At 36.0% G+C, this 24,270-nt stretch overlaps 1 protein-coding gene across 1 annotated transcript; it reads left to right on the top strand.

Annotated features, from left to right (window-relative positions):
- Positions 1-3,987: 3,987 nt before the first annotated feature.
- LOC128208524 (uncharacterized) lies at positions 3,988-5,272 on the top strand. The gene is made up of 2 exons (XM_052912084.1): positions 3,988-4,416; positions 5,109-5,272. Exons 1-2 carry the CDS (start codon positions 3,996-3,998, stop codon positions 5,270-5,272), a joined length of 585 nt encoding a protein of 194 aa, XP_052768044.1. The 5' UTR covers positions 3,988-3,995.
- Positions 5,273-24,270: the final 18,998 nt, after the last annotated feature.

The raw sequence follows: 24,270 nt of genomic DNA, 5'->3' as shown, positions 1-24,270 counted from the left end.
GATATTTTAATGGTTTCACTTAATTTAAGTGCACAAGATTAAGTGGTGTTTCATTTAAAAAGTTCTGAAGTTTCAAAATGGATTGTGATTTCGAATGGCAATTGGTGATGTCACTGAGACTTAATAATGTGTTAGATGACATTGGGGTGACAAAGACCATGGTCAGAAAAAGAAGGACAACTTGGATGACTATTGAACAATGCAGACAATTGGCTACGACATGACAAAAACAGCACTGCTGAAATATCCTATGTAGGAAGTCAGGTTAAAGGAAAAACAACTATCGGATTGAACTCAGATAGAGATTTTAATGTAAAATGTGATTCGTACGTTGTGATTAAAAGTGTAGTTGAGTATTGTCCAGGAAATAAAAATCTTTTAATGATTAAAATGAAAACACAGCACCACAACACTGATGGTTACAACGACTGAGAACAGATGTAGCTCTGCCTGCTGAGGTTGCAGTTACTTCCGAAGACGTTAAAGATGAACAAGGCAGAGTTCTTATTACGCATGACGCTATTGATACGGCATTCAAACAAGCTTGCTCAACAAATGTGTTTAAACATGGACCTTCAAGAAGTTTTATTGACAATCTCGACATTGTTTTAAAATTTCCATGTTTAAAGTTACCCGAAGAATGTAAATGTGTATCTCTAAGGCCCCGACCTGGTCACTGGCCGCTTTCAGAAACCATACGAAAGATCGGGAATTGTGATAGAATGGCGCCTTTCTACTTCACAGATGGAAAAAAATTGATGTTCGATTTAAATCTTGTACAAATCAAAGTGAATGTACTCCTCAAAATTCTAAAAAAGTCTTTTATTCAACCATTATTAGGTGATCGGCTCAGTTCTTTCCATTTAAAAACTGCTCTTCTATTTACTATTGAAAACTATAACTCAGACGTCTGGACTGACACAAACATTGTTGCATGAGTTATTTTGTGTTTAAAGACTCTCCTAAGATGGGCAAGGATCTTTCGCATGCCTCATTATTTTATTTCAGGTGTAAATTTGTTCACTGGAAAACTTTCCAAGTCCCATTTAATGAAACTGTCAAAAATAATTCAGACTATCTGGACATGTATAGTTGCTCAATGCAGGCAGACATGTTATCCATGAAGCTCAAATTTGCCTCTGCACTTTTCTGTAGTGGTGAGTTTGAATCTGCTACAAGACATTTGGCGGTGTGTGAAGCACTCAAGAATGGTAATACTAGTATGTGGCAATATTGCCGCTGCAGGCGAAAAATGCCTATGAAAAATGAACAAAAAGGCAATTTACACTTCTAACTTGGGATTACTAAGAACCAGTACAGCCCTGTGTGTTAGTTTTACTTAACATGAACAATACTGTGTTCCAAGCCATCTTGTTTATGAAATGTTTCGTTCAACAGGCCCTGAGCAGCTCTAAGGCAGGCATCCAATATATGATAGATGGATGGATTTAGCAGTGATCGATGCAATTCCATTTCTCTACTACTTGCAATACCTTACATATAGACAGATGGACGACTATAATCAGAAAAAGGTAGCGCTACAGAATCTCGTGTTGTATGCACGGATCTATGAAGAGGATGGAGTACATCCTGAAACTGCAATCAACATCCTAGGCCACTGCTATGAGATGGAGAATAAACCAGACATAGCCTGGGATTATTACAAGATGTCTTTGAGCTTATGTCCAACAAATAATGCCTGTATTTGGCATATGATGAGGCTAGTACAAAATCAGCTCAGAAGAGCAATGGTTAGCTGGGAATTCACTAAAATAGCATGCTTTAAAGCAATGGTGAGCTGTGAATTTACTAAAATAACATGCTTTAAACAATACAGGGGTAGCATATCAGGTATATACTCTAGTGAGGTGCAAAATTAAATAGAAAAATCAGGTAATCTATTTAATAACCTCTAAACACTCAGGTTGAGACTCAGACTTAACTGAGACTCAGACTTAACTGAGACTCCGACTTTACTGAGACTCCATCTTAACTGATACTCAGACTTAATCGAGACTTAGACTTAGAAATGGAAATTGTCAAACGATAAAAAATATTATCTTTAAAGTTGTAATGACAGTAGTCATTAACATCTAATGAGTAAATAGTAGTTACAGATTGAATTTTAAATATATATCTTTCACAAATGTGTGGTGGGGGTAACCGTCGAAAACCTACTTGTCTAGCTTGATCACTACCACCCAAAATCACATGTGCCGAGGTCGGGAATCTTTGTTTCGAAGGGAGTGCGCAAACCACTATGCCAACTGGACAAACATTGATTTGATATAAATAAGAGATTAGTCTTGTTATATTGTTACAGATATTGTTAAGTTTTTGCTTAAGTGTTAATTTTAAAAAAACCTATGTGTTCATGTGTATGACTAAGATTATTCTCGTGTTGTTTCTACCAAATTCTGCTGAAATTTTATGACCTGTTGAAATTCACAAATGTTTAAACTTAGTCAGCAGTGTTTCAGTATAGTCACTGTTACATTATGTAGTAAGTAAACATTTGTGTATAACCAAAATATTGTGAAATCACTTTTAGTCAATAGGGTTGTGACGTTTTGTTGTTTTTGTTTTCTAAGAAAGTGTTATAACTAATATCAAGTCAGAATAATTACGTGATGCCTTCATTCTTTGTTAGTGTCAGAAATATTTATTTTATAATCTTTACAGAAAGAACAGTATTTCAGATGCAATTTATTTAGTAAATTATTCAAAGTGTATTTTTTATACATTCAATAATGTACCTTACTTTTAAAGTTTTTAAAACAAAACTATCCTCTAGGCGTTTAGTTTGTACTTGTGATTAAGAATTAAGTTTATGAAGAATTATGCTTTTGTTGTTTGAAAGAGTTGTTTTTTGCCATTAAATGGATAAATATATATATATTTTAATGCTTTTTAGACAATTAATATGATTCGGCCTTTCAGTCAAACTAGCCGTTCGATACCCGACTGACCAATCAGCGTCCAGGCTAGGCGGGGTTTATAAGTTGCCCGTTGCTGTCCTCCATGACCTCGGATAATCTGCACTTATGAAAAATGGTGTAATTATGCTTGTTTTCTATACATTTAACAAAAATATGCTTCTTATGACTGAGGGATATTAAAGACAATTAAAAATATCCGTAATACTGACATTTTCCCTTAGTGCTGCTCAAGGCATGCATTTTTTGCATTTGTTTGATAACAAAGTGATCTTTCACTAGACCTTTTCAACCTTCCAAATGTCTTGATGTAACCTTACATAATATACGTATATGTTCCGTTAGTCTTAAAAGAAGAAATATCATTATGAGTATAAGTGTATAATATTGACGGTATCTTGCGATTTGTTTTCAATTTGAATTTGTCTCCGTCGTGTGCGTAAAGTTTTAAATCAGTGCGGAGCATATACATTTGCTTTAATTTTATTTGGACATACTGTTAATGAAAAAAAAAACTGAGTTGATTTGAGTTATATTTTTATTAAATTAAGATTAAAGATCAAATATCATATAACTAAAGATTACAAAAAGTATATACATATAGATAAAACAAAATTATCTTCGTAAATTGCGCAAATCGGACTATAAACCTGTGCATTTATAATGACTACGATCGTTTCTAACTCCTTTGTTGCTTGTTAGAACAGTTTTGCATTTCATTTAATACGGATATTTATTCATTGGGATAAACATCGAGGTAGTTATTTCAATAATAATATTTTATTAAACTTGTATATAGATGATTCATAATGGATAAAAGAAGAAAAACAGCAAAAACCATTTAATCTAAACAAATGCCATTTTTTGTTGGCTTTCGTTAAGGAAATAAATACATTTTTTCCCTTAAATTTGAGTATGAAAAATAGTGTAACTATTGTCGTAAAGGTACAAGATTCACTATAGTTTTATAGTGAAATAAACTCGTATCACTAACAACAATTTTGTTTTCATTTTAACTGGTTCAAGTGTACACGATTTGATATTTCTGAAGATTTCAAAATGGATTGTGATTCAGAATGGCAGAAGATGATGTCACTGAGACTTTCTAGTATATTAGATGACATTGGAGTGACAAAGACCATGATCAGAAAAAGGAGGAGGACTTGGATGACTATTGGGAAAATGCAGACTTTTTATAACTGCTTCATGCAAGAGACTGAAGTAGAACTATCCTATGTAGGAAGTCAGGTTGAAGGAACAACAACTATTGGGTTAAACTCAGACATAGATGGAAATGTAAGGTTTAATACGCATGTTGTGATTGAAAGTGTAAGTGAGTTTTGTCCAAGTAAGAAAAACCTTTTAATGATTAAAAATGAGAACATAGCCCCGCAACACTGCTTGTTACAACGGCTAAGAACAGACGTAGCTCTTCCTGTTGAGAATGCAGTTACTACCGGTGACGTTAAAGATGAACAAGGTAGAGTTCTAATGTCGCAGGGCTTTTATTTACTATTGAAAACTATAACTCAGACGTCTGGACTGACACAAACATCGTCGCATGTGTTATTTTGTGTTTAAATACTATTTTAAGATGGGCAAGAATCTTTTACATGCCTCATTACTTTATTTCAGATGTAAATTTGTTCACAGGTAAACTTTCCAAATCCCATTTTATGAAACTGTCAGGAATAGTTACTGATATGATTGTAAACAATTTGAACTGCATCTTTTTCATTTCTATAGATGATTTAGGTCAGAGAATGACAAGATTTTATTCGGACTTTCAGTATTTGCAGCATTACACTGCACAGGAAAATCTCTCTATTATTACAAGAGATATGTTTATTTTATACTGTTATACAGTTGTAGAAAGATATATAGGCATTCTGCACAAAGTAATGAATTCAACGTTATTGGAAGCTAACGATACCCTGTGTTCTTTCATGCAGTACTGCTATAATCTTGAAGACAATGAAGACGCACTGGCAAAAAAGAAGCCGCATCTGTACTGCTTTCATTCCATTGCGGAATTCTAGCATCAGTCCAAGCCTCATATTTCATCAGCAGTGGTCAGCGCTTGACTTTAGAACATCTTTATATGTATAGTTGCTCTATGCAGGCAGACATGTTATCTATGAAGCTCAAATATATGTCTGCTCTTTATTGTAGTGGCGAGTTTAAATCTGCTGCAAAACTTTTGGCGGTTTGTGAAGCACTCAAGGACGGGAATACTAGTATGTCGCAATTTCGCTATTGCAGGAAACCTCCGGTCATTGATTATAGTGAAGAGATTTCAGCAAAAGCAGTTCATACTTCTAACTTGGAATTCCTAAGAACCAACACAGCCCTGTGTGTTCGATTTACTCTTCACAAACAACACTGTGTCCCAAGCCATCTTGTTTATGAAATGTTTCGTTCAACAAGCCCTGAGCAGCTACAAGGCAGGGATCCAAAACTTGATAAATGGATGAATTTAGCAGTGATCGATGCCATTCCATTTCTCTACTACTTGCAATACCTTACATACAGACAGCTGAATGACTATAATCAGAAGCATGTAGCTCTTCAAAATCTCGTGTTGTATGTGCAGTCCAATGACAGAGATGGGGGGGGGGGGGGCATCGCGAAACATCAATGAACATCCTAGGCCACTGCTTTGAGATGGAAAATATACCAGACAAAGCCTGGGATTGTTACAAGATTTCTTTGAGATTATGTCCTACAAACAATGCATGTGTTTGGCATATGATGAGGCTAGTACAAAATCAGCTCTACAGTTAGCGAACATGACTTCAAGCAATGGTCACCTGGAAATTCACTTAAATAACATGCATGAATTGTTAGCAGAGAATTAACTAGAATTTGTTTTGTATTTACTATTTAGTGTAGGTTATTGAAAGAAACCTGCCATAGCAGTTGTCACAGATTTATCCATCTGAATATATTACCCGAAGAAATGTCTAACAAAATATGTTTCTAAGCATTGTAGGCTTTGACATTTATAACTGTATGAGAGTTTTGATAGCTTACATTGTACATGATTTATGTATAAGTTGGCATTCAAAGTGTATGGCCTGATACTTGTTTTACCCAATAAATCTCGAATAAAATTCCCTTGTGTTTCGTCAAATGAGTACATCTTTTGAATTAAATATCAAAACTTAGTGGGTTTTTTTGTTTTTCATTTTGCGGTATCAAACAATTCTTTTAAAGGCTCTGAACATATCAGTTTGACTGGTATGCCTAGTTGACAAGGTATATTTGTTATGTTTTCTTTCCGAGCATGAATGGCAAGTGCTAGAAAATGTTGAGCTGACTGATTAAAAACAAAATGCATACATGCCATATCTTTGGCGACCGCCCTGAGGGTTTTTTGTCAAGAAAAACTGGGGGTTTTGATATAAGCCAAGGGGAATAATATCTAATACATGCCATATTTGTGGGAGGTTTCAGTGGGTAGTTTGCTTAGAAAAAACGGACATTTTGCCCCCATCTTTGGGGATTTAACATATCGTAAATATAATTGCTCCTTTGTGGACTTGTTTGTTTGTTTGCATGTTCTTGTATTGCACATAAACAATTAAAGATCTGGGAGACCAAGGGATATAACAAGTTTTTCTGGATTTCCCCCAATCAGTGCATGTTGCATCCTGGAAAAGAAATGTGATGTCAATATATTCGATTTGAAAAATTCTACCTTTCATTTTGCGACCATTACAACCCAACAATATAGTTGTGCAGTTTGATATTAATGCTTAAAATTAGTAATATCAGGGGGCTGTTTTATAAAGAATCGTATAGCAGCAATTCTAAACCTAAGAGATATTTTCTGCATTGTTGAAAATCTCCCAAGGCTACTCTCTGGGTAGTGCTGCACTGTTAAAAATTGCGACCACTCCTAGGATGGTGCATTATGACTCATTCGAGGGTTGACCATGATAAATCTAACTGTTAAAACATAGCATCATCACTCTGGTGACTGAGAACGAGGATAGTACTGCACTGTTTAAAATCTATCCTAGGTGCAACCACTCTTAAGGTAGAACTGCACTGTTTAAGTTCACTTTTAGGTGCGACCAGTACTATGATAATATTGCACTGTTGAAAATCTCTACTAGGTGTGACCAATCTAGGATAGTACTGGACTGTTGAAAATCACTCAAAGGTGTCACATCCACATGGATAGTACTCTACTGTTGAACATTTCTCCTAGGTGAAATGAAGTTTAATTCTTGTATATGTTAGGCGACGAAGTGATGGATATGGTTGATGGCTAAGGTGGCATCGTTAGTTATAGTGTTTCAGAGTTCGGAGCCATAGAGAGCAATGGAAATTACATTTTTAAAAGACTTGTGGAGACTAAAGGATTCACACCGAGAGGGTGGACAGCCTGGCTCACCATTGAAAAAACACACTTCTTGCTTTCTGTAAACGCTCTGAAATGCGTGTACGTATTTTAAGACTGCCCTCGTGGAAAATTCCTTAGTGCGTTATTGATGTAACCTGTGTTATCTCTTGGTCCCAATAGATGATGCATATTTGTGGGACTCGGCGGGATTGAGTAAATACGACTACGTTAGATTTACCGACATTGATATCAACGTGCCAACGTTTGCAGTATCTATACACAATATTGACTATTCATTGCAGCTTATATAGAGATAACGAAATGAGAGAGATGGCGTCGGCAAATGTTGGGCTGCCGCAGTTGACAGACATAAGCCGAGGGCCATGCTTACTTAGCTCTAAGTCTTGTAATAGGCTATCGACGTCGAAGGTATCTTACATAAGGTTTTGGCAAACACCTTCTGTACATTTGAGAGATTCAAATGAGGACTTGATGACCCTTAGTTTACCTTTAAGGCCAAGTCTACTTAATTTTAGGAGTAATGCTTAGTGTCCCATTGTGCCAAAGGCGGCTTTCTGATCAAGACATGCAACATAACACGTTGCTACCTTTGTCTATAGCATAGAAAATTGTTTCTTGGAGATTAAAGAGTGTGGTCACACATTTTAGAGTAATGATATAGGTCTGTTGCTGGAAGGGTCATGTTTGTAATTGCCTGTACTTTTATACACAGGGATAGTAACGCTGGTTTTCCAATCTATTGATATATTCTCGTGCACCAAGACTATATTTAATAGTATTGTAAGCGCTTTAATAACAGCTGGTCCACCAAATATCACATGCTCATTCATAATTCCATCATGACCAACGCGTTTCCTCTTCGCATGGTATTTTAATTACTTTGTTCACTTCATATAATCTAATTGGGTGACACTGGCGTTTGTGGTTTTACATGTAAGATAACACGGAAGTTCGAACAAATCCTCTTCTGATAACATGTCATGCACGTTTGGGTGACTTAAAACTTTAGAATAGTGATTTTTAAATCCGTAGCAACTTTGTTATCTTATCTTTATAACTTGTGTTGCCTTTATTCAACACTAAGCAAATCTCAAAGGGGCGTTTATTATTTCGTTTTAACAACTTCCAAAACATTCGATAGTCTACTTCTGCTGTTCGATTAAATTCATCTTATAATTGATTTCCATGGGATTCGCGGCAATTCCGATGTATTCTCCTGAAGGTATGGTTGGCTTACAATTGTGAATCTTGAATATTTAACTAATTACTAAATAATGCATTTATGAAAAATATTAATAACTGATAACAAGATTGTAACCGTGTATTTAATAGCTAAAAACGCAAAAATATTAAATGATTGGTGAATGCTTAAAGATTTACAGTAATCTACTATCGTCTCATAAGGTAGAAATACCGTGTTTTCTGCACATTTCTTTCAAATTAAACTCGGAATTCTTCATAAAAACATATATTTTGACATTTATTCATCCTTCAGATTGTATTTATTGTGGTAAATCTTATTTGAGAGTAATAGTGCATCTTTAAATAATACATATAAGCTGCACATGTTTCTGAATTATTTGTTTTATAACGCATTTTTTCGGGACTATACTGGGTAACTGGGGGAGACAACATCGTGCGAGTCAGTTCTTCGAGGGTGGAGCTGTGGAGGGTATATTGACGTTGACACAATTAATTGTTCACTATGATTTATCCGATTATCAAATATATATTTTAATATCTAAAATTTCCAATCAAGTTCCATTTCTTGAAATAATATTTGATATGAAAACGTAAATGAAGGGATACTCGCCAAATTATAAACAATGAAGCATATTAACTTATTAAAATCCCTAAAATTGGTCCAAACAATAAAAGTGGTAATCATAAGTATATTCCTCCAAATGTCATAAACGATGGACCAATATTACATAATTTGCCTAGCAGAGATGACACATGCGGAGGGTCCATAAACCAATATTGCACATTCCAATACACCAGTTCAATTAAGACCGACATAACTTTTTAAAAGTAAAGTGCATTTGTGAATACTTATTGCGCTAATTCAGTTTCCCTGGGTTTAAATCAAACAGATAATTTGGAATTTTTGTACATGAATGTTTAATTTCGAACGAAAAATAAATATAATATATCTGTTACTTCTTATACCTATGTGTCGAGGGGAGGGGTTCAAATAAATGGACAAAAAAGTAAATATCTTATGAACGAATTTCATCAAATGTAATAAGACATATTTTTCTTTCTGTATCACAGGAACTCGGAAATATATTATAGATAAATACGCCGTTTGTAATATTGTTCTCTTAAATGAATTCTTCTTGTTGAACATATATATAATTTTATGCCGACATAAAATGTTTTATGGATCTGCGGGTTGAACTGAATCACCCCTTGCTAAATGTGCGGGTTTAACCGGTTACATCCAAAGTGTGGCTTATCAGCGTTCCACGCCGTGACCAGTGGTCACGTGGTGTGTGCTTGGCTTATCAGCGTTCCAAGCCGTGACCAGTGGTCACGTGGTGGGTGTCAGCCTATCGCTAGCCTCCCGCGTCAGCCATTCTAGAAAAATCTTCTGAGATACGTGCTTGCATATTTTGAGCAAAATATTTTGCATAATTTTACCGATATATTGTGTGCGAAGGTCTATACTTTACGCATTATTAATAGGAATTGCTTCGTCCTATTTCTGGATTAAAAATATAGTGGTGGCAACCTACCGATGCCTTTTAACTTTGTGAAACATTGTACGGTTTGCGCTATTTAGAAAACGGATTACTCAGTCTGTGGGTGTAAGCGGCTTTGAACTACATGTGTGTCGTAAGGACATAAGCGATTTAAAATGGCCGCGCCCATGAAAGTGCAAATTTTTGGACATTCTTTTGTATCTCGACTTCGAACTTTCATTCGAGAGGAAGATTCGCTTAATATTCAATTAGGTTTACACGGACGGCCCATGATACGGTACTCTGGCTTTCCTGGGGCCTCAGCAGCGGTTCTCAAAACTAAAATTGGAACAGTGGCCGACTTTTCTCCGGATATTCTCGAATATTACTGATTGGCACTAATGACGTATATAACTCTAAATTAACCGTGCAAGGCATTACACATCAAATTAGTTGACAGTGCACTTCATATTTTGAACATTACACAGGTCATAGTATGCCAAGTGTTACATCGATGTCCAGCATCTGTGCAAATCCGCTACCCAGTTGACATTGAGTGGTTCAATGATAGAGTGGATGCTTTGAACATACAACTTCACATCAATCTGCATTCCCGTTTTCCTGGGCGTGCATATCTATGGCGATTCAAGGGATTTTGGTCGGCAGAGGCGAAGGCAAAACACTTAAGTTCGGATGGTTGCCACCTTTCCAGAGACGGGCAGTTCAAACTTTTGTCTAATCTTCGGGCAGCCATAGTTGCAGCCTTCTGTACCACAGTCAAGTGATAAGCAAGTTAAGTTTTTATGTTTCAATAACTAGCTTGGTACATTACGCAAAAGTTTGGAATAGCTTCCTCTCTTTGGGCGTCGTGTGGTTACACTTATGGCGGTTATCTGGACGCCCAATGTGCTAGTCGTGAATAATATGTTACGAGGATGTCAAACTCGTATTTATTATTTTGTTTTGACATTGAATAAATGTCCTTTTCACTGACTGTGGTTTATTATTCACGTCTCCCACTTGGTTAAACTTGTCATGGCCAGCCCCTCCTTATTCAGTAGCAATACATAAATATAATTTTATGCCGACATAAAATGTTTTATGGATCTGCGGGTTGAACTGAATCACCCCTTACTAAATGTGCGGGTTTAACCGGTTACATCCAAAGTGTGGCTTATCAGCGTTCCAAGCCGTGACCAGTGGTCACGTGGTGTGTGCTTGGCTTATCAGCGTTCCAAGCCGTGACCAGTGGTCACGTGGTGGGTGTCAGCCTATCGCTAGCCTCCCGCGTCAGCCATTCTAGAAAAATCTTCTGAGATACGAGCTTGCATATTTTGAGCAAAATATTTTGCATAATTTTCCTCCACCTCCCAAATCCACCTCCATACATATTCAAATAATCTATGTATATATTATTTTATGCATTTCTTTATGTTGTATAGTTGTAGTGCAATCAACTCATTTCTAAATTGTTTGTGTATTGTTTTATACGTCATTTCTTCAAACATATACATGTCTAGGCATTTGTTCTAGTATATTTTGGTTTTATTGTTACACGGTTATTCATCATTGGGCGGTTATTTGGACGCCCAATGTGCTAGTCGTGAATAATATGTTACGAGGATGTCAAACTCGTATTTATTATTTTGTTTTGACATTGAATAAATGTCCTTTTCACTGACTGTGGTTTATTATTCACGTCTCCCACTTGGTTGAACTTGTCATGGCCAGCCCCTCCTTATTCAGTAGCAATACATAAACACATGCATGTGTACGGCAAAATCTCATCATCGCCGCCATGTTGTAATATTAGCGGATTTACAAAATATGCGGTAAACGTGTCATTTAATCATTATGCAAGAACTATGAAATGCTGGACTCTTTTACATTGGTATATAGGCAATCGCCACGGTTTGCCGACTCCAAGAGAATCCAATAGACAACGGCCGAAACGTCTCTGGTTGGCTGAATTTTTAGCTGATTGAGTCGGGGCGATTGAACCGGAGTGTTGAACGCATAACATCATCACTCCGGTGTACGAGAATGTGAATTTCTTGATTAACGATATCAGAATACAATGTTAATACTTGGATTTTAGATAACATCAGGGAATTAAATATGAGTCACCGTTGTTAGGTTTATATGTTTATTCAAATAGTGATTCGTGCACGCTGTCTTTATATTCCCCGAAATATGTATATTTTTTCAGTGATAAAGGAACTCAATTCACTGTAGTTTTATTGTGAACTAAATTTGTATCAGTTATAATACTTTTGTATTTATTTCGAATAGATAAAATGCACAATATTTGATACTTGTAAAGATTTCAAGATGGATGGTGATTCAGAATGACAGAAGACGATGTCGCTTAAACTTTCTAGTGTGTTAGATGACATTGGGGTGACAAAGATCATGATCAGAAAAAGGAGGAAAACTGAAAAAAAACCCGGATATTTATTGCTTCTTGACAATAAACTTAGATAATACAATATCCTTTGTAGGAAGTCAGGTAGAAGGAACAACAACTGTTGGATTGGACTCAGATATAGACTTGAATGTAAAAATTAATTCGTACGTTGTGATTGAAAGTCTTAGTGAGTATTGTCCAGGAAAGAAAAATATTTTAATGATTAAAAATGAAGACACAGATCCGCAACACTGCTTGTTACAACGGCTGAGAACAGATGTAGCTCTGCCTGCTGAGGTCACATTTACTTCCGAAGACGTTATAGATGAACAAGGTAGAGTTCTAATGACGCATGGCGCTATTGATATGACATACAAAATGTATAACAGAAAGGTGTTCAAACATGGGCCTTCGAGCAGTTTGGATAAGACTATAGACATTGTTTTAAAAACGCCATGTTTGAAATTACCCGAAGAATGTAAATATGTGCCACGACGGCCTAGACCTGGTCACTGGCCGTTTCAGGAAACCATTCAAAAGATCGGAAACTGTGAAACATGTGTAATTCCACAGGGCTTCCCTTATAGTGCAAATCGCAAGATAGAATGGCGTTTTTCAACGTCAGAGATGAAAAGAATTTTGATGTTCGATTTAAATCTTGTTCAAGTCAAGGTTTATGTCGTTCTTAAGATTCTCAAAAAGTCTTTTATTGAACCATACCTAGGTGATCGCTTAGGCTCTTTCCATTTAAAAACTGCTGTTCTGTTCACCGTTGAAAACTATAGCTCGGACATCTGGACTGACGCAAATATTGTCGCATGTGTTATTATGTGTTTAAAGACTCTCCTAAGATGGGCAAGGATCTTTTACATGCCTCATTACTTTATTTCAGATGTAAATTTGTTCACTGGAAAACTTTCCAAGTCCCATTTAATGAAACTGTCGGGAATAATTACTGATATGATTGTCAACAACTTGAACTGCATCTTCTTCATTTCGGTAGATGATTTGGGTCAGAGAATGACAAGGGTTTCTTGCGACTTACAGTATTTGCAACATTCAACTGAACAGGAAAATCTTTATGTTGTTGCAGGAGATATGTTCTATTACTATTGTTATTTTGTTGTAAAAAGCTATAGGGTCTTTCTGAACATAGTAAAGGATTCAACTTTGTCGGGAGCAATAGATACGCTGCGTTATTTCATTCAGCGCTGCTATAATATTGAAGCCGTTGGAGACTCCCTAGAAAGAGAAGCCGCATCTGAACTGTTTTCATTTCTGTGTGGAATTCTAGCATCAGTTCAAGCCTCATATTCCATCAGCATTGGTCAGCGCTTGACTGCAACCTATCTGGAATTGTATAAATGCTCTATGCAGGCAGACATGTTATCCATGAAGCTCAAATTTGCTTCTGCGCTTTACTGTAGTGGCGAGTTTGATTCTGCTGCAATAATTTTGGCGGTGTATGAAGCACTCAAGGACGGGAATACTAGTATGTGGTATATGGAATACTAGTGGCGATATTGCTGCTGCAGGGATCGTCAAACAAGGACACAGCGAATAGAGTTTGTAGCAAAAGCAGTTCACACTTCTAATTTGGAATTGCTAAACACCAGCACAGCCCTGTGTGTTAGATTTACTCTGCATGAACAACACTGTGTCCCAAAACATCTTGTGTATGAAATGTTTCGTTCAACAAGTCCTGACAGGCAGCCAGACATTGATAGATGGATGGATTTAGCAGTGATTGATGCTATTCCATTTCTCTACTACTTGCAATACCTTACATACAGACAGATGAACGAATATAATCAGATGCAAGTAGCAATAAACAACATCGAGTCGTTTGTGACGTCCTATGAGGGAGATGGGGGACATATCGAAACTGCAGTCAACATCCTTGGCCACTGCTATGAGATGGAGAATAAACCCTACATAGCTTGGGAATATTACAAGATTTCTATGAGCTTATGTCCAACAAACAATGCTTGTGTTTGGCATATGATGATGCTAGTACATGATCATCTGGACAGTATTCTTACATACCTTAGAACAATGGTTTGCTGAGAATACACTAAAATAGCATGCTTTTAGCAATGGTCAGCTGGGAATTTATGGAAATTTACTAAAGTAACATGCCCTTAAGCAATGGTCAGCTAGGAATTTACTAAAATAGCATGCCTTAAAGCAATGGTTTGCTTAAAGTTTACTTAAATATGTTCTATTGAGGTAGGGAAATGAACCAACCTGCCATAGCTCTTGTCACATATGTATCCATCGGTATGATTCATCAAAGAAATGTGTAACAGAATATAATTCCAACTATTGTATGATTTGATATTTATAATTGTTGCACAGTTTTGATAACTTACATTGTACATGGTTTATGTATAACTTGACATCCTTAGTGTATGACCTGTTACTTGTTTTACGCAATAAATCTCAAACTTTTAATAAAAATTTCTTATTTTTCTACAAATTAGTACATCTTTGAATGACCTATGAACACATAGTTTTCCTATTTTGCAGTATCAAACAATTCTTTTAAAGGCTTTAAACATATCAGTTTAACTGGTATGCCAAGATGGAAAGGCATTCTTGACCATGTTTTATTTGCTTAAATGAACAATGATGAATGACAAGTGCCAGAGAATGTCGAATCGACTGATAAAACCAAAACGCATACATGTCATATTCCTGGAAACAAGAAAAACTGGGGATTTTTATATTAGCCCAGGGAACTATTATCTAATAAATGCCATATTTCTGGGAGGTTTCAGTGTGAGATTTCTTAGAAAACAGGACATAGTTCCCCTCAACTATGGGATTTTCACATATCGTCATCATAATTCATCCTTTGTGGACATAATATATTTATTTGTAAGTTCTATCTTAAGACTAGCATTTGTTTTAACTGAAAAGCACTGTATTGAGTTCAATTGTTGTAAGATAATGTTTTGTACAAAACACTATAGTGTACTTTATTCCAAATCACGCCAAAAAAATAAAAGATCTTGGAGACCGAGGGAAGTATTGAAATTCTGAGGATTTTTCCCGCCGGGGATATGGCATATTGGAAAGGAAATATGATGCCATTGTATTTGAATTGAAAAAAGTCTACCTTGCATTTTGCGGCCATCACAACCTTCAATGTATTTGTGCGGTTTGAAACTTCTACATATAAAATAGAATAAATTATCCAGGTGCTGTTTCAAAAAGAAACATTTGAGCGATTTTAGAGATATATTCAACACTTGTTCTGCATTTCGGCAAAATCTGAGAAGTATGAAACCAATCCTATATAAATACTGCACTGATGAAAATCTCTCCTAGATGTGAACAGTCACTTGATAGTACTGCACTGTTAAAAATATCTTCTAGGTGTGACTAGTCAAAGGATATTACTGGACAGTTAAAAATATCTCCTAGGTGCGACAGACATATATGCATTTATTTAATCATTTTTAGACAATTCAGCTATTGTTTGAAGTAGTTAGGGGAGAATAATTTTATGGATTAATGTTTAAAAGGTATGCGTAAAGCTGCACTCTCACAGATATACCATTTTGAAAACTTTCTTTTATTTTTTGTCTTGGAATGGGCTAGTGTGTTAGATGATATTGGGGTGATAAAGACCATAACATAAACAGCAGGAGGACTTGGATGAAAATTTTAAAAAATGATGACTACTCACAGCTGCTTGACAAACATTAATACTGAAATAACCTATGTAGGATGTCAGGTTGATGGAACAACAACTATTGGATTGAGATTTGAATGCAAAATTTAATTCGTACATTGTGATTGAAAGCGTGAGTGACTTTTTAATGATCAAAAATTATATCATAACTTCACAACACTGCTGTTTTCAACGGCTGCGAACAGATGTAGCTCTGTCTGCTGAGGTTGCAGCTACTTCCGAAGACGTTATAGATAAAGAAGGTAGAGTTATAATGACGCAGGACATTATTTATAAGTCATTTAAAACAAAACTTAAAGGTGTTAAAAGAACACAATAAACAAATATTTATATCAGTGTATATACTCACTGACGTCTTGAGCGTCAGTTTGAGACTCAGATTTAGAAACGCAAATTCTTAAATGACAATAATTATTCTGAATGTTGTAGTGACAGTAGTCTTTGACATCAAATGAGTGAATGTTAGTTACAGATTGTGTTTGAGACATATATGGTCAGTTAAACAAGTCTTGCTCTGACAATAAAGATTGACAAATGCCATGAAGATTTACATCTTTGAGTCCTGAGTCTCAAACTCAGACTTAAGACTGAAGAGAATATGGGCCCAGGCTCCAATATCACAAAGATACTTTTGTCAAATCTTAATATTAGACTCAACTCTTTGTACCACATAACAGCATAGGTTACTAGTATTCAAGATCGTACATTTATAACTCTTTTTAAAAGGGCATTCTGTAGTTTTCTTTGAAGTATTGACAAAATGTTTTTATTAATAACACATTCTATGAGAATAAATGCTTGTAGAAAGAGTAAAAGCATAAAGGGTTGTAAATAACTGTTTAGGTTATAATATTTTGGAAAAAAGTTGAGATTTGCTTGAGTGTTTTTGTGATATTGGATCTTTTAGGTTAATGGTTGATGACTGCTCAAACACTAGAACATTGTAATATTGATACAGATACTGTTAAGTTTTGCTTCGATGTTAATTTTAAGAAAGATTAAGTGCTATGGTAAAATTATTCTTGTGTGTGGTGTTTTTATCAAATTATGATGAAATTTTATAACACGTTGCAACTAACAATTGTTTAAGCTTCGTCAGCAGTGTTCTGATATAGTCAAAGGTAAAATGTTGGAAGTATACATGTGTGTATAACCAAAATATAGTGAAATTGTTATCAGTCAGTAGAATTGTGACGTTTTCGTTTTCTAAGACAGTAGCATAAAGTATATCAAGTCAGAATAATTATTTGTTGCCTCCATTCAGTTAAACTGAATGCGAGAACTATTTGTGTCAAAAACTTTACAGAAACAACCGAATTTGAGTTGCGACTAATTTAGTGCAATGTTCATAGTGTATTTTATACATTCAATTATGTATGTTACTTTTGAAGTTCTTTAAACAAAAATATCATTAATTGACTTTCCTTAAATGGATGTTTAGTTTGTACTTTAGTATAAACATATTCTGAAAAGATATGCTATTGTTTAAAGAAGTTTTTTTGCAATTTAATAGATAAATATACTCAAACTTAATATTTTCTAGACAGTGATGCTATTGTTTGAAGGGGGAAGTGGTTACAATTGTTTTGGTTAATGTATTTACTAGGTAAACTGAATGCTATGTTTTGCTATCATTGTGATTTGTGCCAAATGCTAGTCTATGTATGCTTTAACGTAATATCCTTTAACTTAATATCTTAAAACGCGTTTGTACATAAGTCGTTTAAATTTTAGCTTGTGATGAACTATAAACAAAGACGTTACTTTATTTAATCTGTTGTATTGTTTTATATGTCGTTTAGAAAAGATGAACGCTGAATAATAGAGTATTGGGCAAGAATAAAAAAATATATATGAAATTTTCATCCAGCATCGCCAGTCCAAATTCCCTGTCTTAACAATTTATTTTTAAAAAAAATCAAATTTTAGCTTGAAATAGGTTCATGGTGAACTTTAAACCAAAGACAACCTGTTTATATGTTGTAGTTTTTAAATCTTGTACTTTCTTAATTGGTAATTTTATAAGGTAAGAGTAAAAATACTTTAAGTCTCATACGACCCGGTCCAAACCCGGTCCAAATCCACTGCCCAAACAATTTATGTGAAATCGTTAGCAATTTGTCATTAACAAGAAGTGTGCAAAAGTCAGAGGAACATTTTCATCAAAATTTAAACATTTATTTGCAAAAAAAGCCAACCTACAACAACGATTTGATTTAAAATTTAGCATGACAATCTAAAAGAATACATTTATTATTTGCTGTATCTTAAAGATCAGTTCATATAAAGATAAATGGTAAGTGTAATTTGCGTCACGTTAACAAATATTGTTAGCTCTGATTTGAACTTTATTTTATAGCGGCTAATATTATGTACAGTTTTAAAATCTGCTTTAAGAACCTTTTGCCATTCCTTTGTCACAATGGCCAATACAGGTCCTTGGACAAAGCACAGAGTCGGGATAACCTTATCACAGTTGAAATGAATGAATAATGCTTTAACTGAAAACATGCTACAGTCGAACTTGCTTGTTTGCTCGAACTCCAAGGGACTGGCAAAAATATCTCGAGCCTCGAAATTTTCGAGCCAGGCGAGAATGCTTCCCTTCATTTAAAAAAAATCGACCCTTTACATCCAGTTCGAGCAAACGAGGAGTTCGAGCCAAACGAGTACATTTAATGTCTTAGTGATCAAAAGAAGCTTTGAAAGGTTAAGTTTTGTTTGTAAATACACATACTACGAAGCATTTAATGACAATATTAATTGAGTGAATTAGTTTATGGAGAAGGAGAAGTATGAAACGCAGCAATTAAAGAGGTAGTTTAAGCCATGCATTTCATAAAATATGATATAAAATCCAATGTGCAATGTAGCTACTCTGGTTATAAATAATCACAGCGAAAATATGTGCTAGGTAATTGTTTACCAGTTTCACTGGTTTACATTTAGGCTATTATTGATGTGTGTACACTGCTTGTTCTTCCGATATATGTATAAATTTTTACACTAGTAACGGGATAAGATTTGCTCTTGTGTGTATTAAATTGTGATAAATACTTGTTTCACTAACTATATTTCTGCTTTTGTTCACTTAGTATAAGTGGACAAGACTTGGTATTTCATTTAAAGAGTTTTGAATATTCAAAATGGAGTGTGATTCGGAATGGCAGAAGATGATGTCATTGAGACTTTCTAGTGTGTTAGATGACATTGGGGTGACAAAGACCGTGATCAGAAGAAGGAGGAGAACTTTCATGTCTACTGAAAACATGCTGACTATTGGATACGGCTTTGATAACTTTGATGATGAAATAACCTTTGTAGGTAGTCAGGTTGAAGGAACAACAACTATCGGATTGAGCTCAGATTTGGACATGAATATCAAATTTGATTCGTACGTTGTGATTGGAAGTGTTAGTGAGTTTTGTCCAAGGAAGAAAAATCTTTTGATGGTTAGAAATGAGAACACAGCTCCGCAACACTGCTGGTTACAACGGCTGAGAACAGATGTAGCTCTGCCTGCTGAGGTTGCAGTTACTTCCGAAGACGTACAAGATCAACAAGGCAGAATTCTAATGACGCATGACGCTATTGATACGAAATTCAAAGAAGTCAGCACAAATGTGTTGATAGATGGGCCTTCGAGAAGTTGGTTTTACAATGTTGACATTGTTGGCAAATTTCCATGTTTAAAGTTACCCGAAGAATGTAAATATATGTCACGACGGCCTCGGCCTGGTCACTGGCCGTTTCCAGAGACCATCCAAAAGATTGGAAACTGTGAAACATGTGTAATTCCACAGGGCTTTCCTTCTAGTTCAAATCCCAAGCTAGAATGGCGTTTTTCAACTTCACAGATGCAAAGAATTTTGATGTTCGATTTAAATCCACTACAAATCAAAGTGTACGTACTCCTCAAAATTCTAATAAAGTGTTTTATTGAACCACTCCTAGGTGATCGACTTAGCTCTTTCCACTTAAAAACTGCTCTTTTGTTTACTGTTGAAAACTATAACGCAGACATCTGGACTGACACAAACATTGTCATGTGTGTTATTATGTGTTTAGAGACTCTCCTTAGATGGGCAAGAATCTTTTACATGCCTCATTACTTTATTTCAGATGTAAATTTGTTCACTGGAAAACTTTCCAAGTCCCATTTAATGAAACTGTCGGGAATAATTACTGATATGATTGTCAACAATTTGAACTGCATCTTTTACATTTCTATAGATGATTTAGGTCGGAGAATAACAAGATTTTATTCCGACTTTCAGTATTTGATTTCAACTGCCCAGGAAAATCTTTCTAGTATTGCAAGAGATATGTTTATTGAATATTGTTATACAGTTGTAAAAGGCTATATGAACATTCTGAACAATGTTAAGAATTCAACTTTGTTTGAAGCAATCTATAAGCTGTGTTCTTTCATGCAGAACTGCTATTATCTTGAAGACACAGGAGACTCGCAAGAAAAAGAAACCGCATCTGTACTCATATTCCATCAGCTTTGGTCAGGGCTTGGCCTCAGAACATCTGGATATGTATAGTTGCTCTATGCAGGCAGACATGTTATCCATGAAGCTCAAATTTGCTTCTGCGCTTTACTGTAGTGGTGAGTTTGAATCTGCTGCGAGACTTTTGGCGGTGTGTGAAGCACTTAAGAATGGTAACACTAGTATGTGGCAATATTGCTGCTGCTGGACACGTCAGCTTATGAAAAACGGAGAAGAGTTTTCAGCAAAAGCAATTCACACTTCCAACTTGGAATTGCTAAGAACCAGCACAGCCCTGTGTGTTAGTTTTAATTTACATGAACAACACTGTGTCCCAAGCCATCTTGTTTATGAAATGTTTCGTACAACAGGCCCTGAGTACCTACAAGGCGGGCATCCAATACTTGATTGGTGGATGGATTTAGCAGTGATCGATGCTATCCCATTTCTCTATTACTTGCAATACCTTACATACAGACAGATTAACGCCCACAATCAAAAGCAGGTAGCGCTACAGAATCTCGTGTTGTATGTACGGATCTATGAAGAGGATGGAGTACATCCTGAAACTGCAATCAACATCCTAAGCCACTGCTATGAGATGGACAATAGGTCAGATATAGCCTGGAAACTTTACAAGATGTCCATGAGGATATGTCCAACAAAAAATGCTTGTGTTTGGCATATGATGAGGCTAGTACAAAATCAGCTCAGAAAAGCAATGGTTAGCTGGGAACTCACTAAAATCGCATGCTTTAAAGCAATGGTGAGCTGAAAAATTATTATAATAACATGCTTTAAACAATGGTCAGCTGGCAATGTTCTAAAATAATTTGCTTTAAGCAATGGTCAGCTGGGAATTTAAGAAAGTGGCATACCGTAAAGCAATGGTAAGCTGTGAATTTACTAAAATAATATGCTTTAAGCAATGGTCAGTTTGTAATTTACTAAAATAACATCTTTTAAGCACTGGTCATCTGAGAAATTACTAAAATGACATGCCTTAAGTACTGGTCAGCTGGGAATTTACTAAAAACATGCTTAAAGCAATGGTCAGCTCGGAGTTTTGTTAAATGAGTTTTGTATTTAGGTAGGGTAGGAACCTGCTATAGCAGTAGTCACACACACACACACACACACACACACACACACATATATATATATATATATATATATATATATATATATATATATATATATATATATATATATATATATATATATATCGAAATATTATCCTTGAAGAAATTTGTAACAAAATATGTTTCTAAGCATTGTATGCTTTGATATTTTTAAATGTTGGATAGGTTTGATTTTTGTATAACTTTGCGTCCAAAGTGTATTGCTTGAAATAATAAATCTCAAATGAAAATTCCTTATCCCTTGTCTAATTAGTACATCTTTTAAATTATTGTATGAAATCAATGTTGTTGCTTTTTCTATTTTGTAGTATCAAGCAATTCCTTTAAAGGCTCGGATCATATCAGTTAAGTTGATTACAAGCGTGACAAGGCATTCTTAACAGCAATTACATACTTTCCATACTGCTGGCTACCTCCTCAGGTAGTCCAAATAATTGTACGTTTACGGATTTTTTTTACGACTTTTGATATGGCAAATCCCGTACAACATCTATTATTTTAGACTACCTCCTCAGGGAATTTTGTTTCGGGAAACAGAGAATTTTGACATTAGACAATGGGATTTATTTCTAATATATGCTCTAACTCTCGGAGGTTTCATGCAATTTTCATTAATTTCTCCACAGCTAATTTTTTTTTAAATGAAATGCAATGAGCTGAGCTTATACGGTACATACAAACTTTGGACAAAGTAGTAGAGTATACCTATTTCTAAATCACAAAAAATATAAAACATGGGAGACGACGGGTTTGATTGAAATTCCGGGTGACATTTCCCAACTTGATGATATTGCATGTATGAAAATGTAATGTGACGTCATTGTATTTAAATTGAGAGAGTCCACCTTACATTTTGTGAGCCATCGCAATGCACTATGAATACTTTCAGTTTAATGTTTATCCTTATAAAATGGTCATATCAGGTATGTTTCATGAAGAAACCATGGAGCGTTTTGTACCTAATAGATATGTACATAAGTAGTTTTGCTTTGATGAAAATCCCTCCTAGGAATGAATCATCTTCTACAATTGTACTGTACTATTACAAATCTCACCTAGGTGTGACCTCTCCTAGGATAGCAGTGCTACGTTAAAATTTGCTCCTATGTGTGCCCACTTCTAAAATAGTACTGCACTGTTGAGAAACACTCCATGATGCGACCACTCCTATGATAGTACTGCATTGTTAGATACCTCTCCATGATGCGACCACTCATTGGATAGTACTGCACTGTTGAGAACCTCTCCTAGGTGCGACCACTCCTAAAATAGTACTGCACTGTTGAATACCTCTCCATGATGCGACCACTCATTGGATAGTACTGCACTGTTGAATACCTCTCCATGATGCGACCACTCCTTGGATAGTACTGCACTGTTGAATACCTCTCCATGATGCGACCACTCATTGGATAGTACTGCACTGTTGAATACCTCTCCATGATGCGACCACTCCTTGGATAGTACTGCACTGTTGAATACCTCTCCATGATGCGACCACTCATTGGATAGTACTGCACTGTTGAATACCTCTCCATGATGCGACCACTCATTGGATAGTACTGCACTGTTGAATACCTCTCCATGATGCGACCACTCATTGGATAGTACTGCACTGTTGAATACCTCTCCATGATGCGACCACTCCTTGGATAGTACTGCACTGTTGAATACCTCTCCATGATGCGACCACTCATTGGATAGTACTGCACTGTTGAATACCTCTCCATGATGCGACCACTCATTGGATAGTACTGCACTGTTGAAAACCACTCCATGATGCGACCACTCCTTGGGAAGTACTGCGCTGTTAAAAATCTCTCCTAGGTGCGACCACTCCTAAAAAAGTACTGCGCTAATGAGAACCACCCCATGATGCGACCACTCCTATGATAGTACTGCACTGTTGAAAATCACTCCATGATGCGACCACTCTTATGATAGTACTGCACTGTTGAGAAATCTCGCCTAGGTGCGACCACTCCTATGATAGTACTGCACTGTTGAAAACCACTTCATGATGCGACCACTCCTTCGATAGTACTTCACCGTTGAAAACCTCTCCATGATGCGACCACTCCTATGATGAACTGCACTGCTGAAAATTCCTCCATGATGCGATCACTCTTATGATAGTTCTGCAGTGTTGAAAACCTCTCCTAGTTGCGACCTATGATCTCTCCCATGATGCTACCACTCCTAAGATCTCTCCCATGATGCAACCACTCCTATGATCTCTCTCATGATGCGACCACTCCTATGATCTCTCCCATGATGCGACCACTCCTATGATCTCTCCCATGATGCGACCACTCCTATGATCTCTCCCATGATGCAACCACTCCTATGATCTCTCCCATGATGCGACCACTCCTATGATCTCTCCCATGATGCGACCACTCATATGATCTCTCCCATGATGCGACCACTCCTATAATAGTACTGCACTGTTCAAAACCTCTCCAAGATGCAACCACTCCTATGATCTCTCCCATGATGCGACCACTCCTATGATCTCTCCCATGATGCGACC

Source organism: Mya arenaria, chromosome 11 (genome assembly GCF_026914265.1).
Source record: "Mya arenaria isolate MELC-2E11 chromosome 11, ASM2691426v1".
Lineage (NCBI taxonomy): Eukaryota > Metazoa > Mollusca > Bivalvia > Myida > Myidae > Mya > Mya arenaria.
The sequence above is the reverse complement of the archived record's forward strand: the minus strand, read 5'-3'. Positions and strand labels throughout refer to the sequence as shown.

What these genes read in the sequence shown, in the direction of transcription:
- LOC128208524 (XM_052912084.1), top strand. Translation starts at nt 3,996, where the DNA reads ATGGATTGTGATTCAGAATGGCAGAAGATGATGTCACTGAGACTTTCT. An exon ending in TGACGTTAAAGATGAACAAG is followed by an intron (nt 4,417 to 5,108) that starts GTAGAGTTCTAA and finishes TCTTTATTGTAG; the next exon opens with TGGCGAGTTTAAATCTGCTG.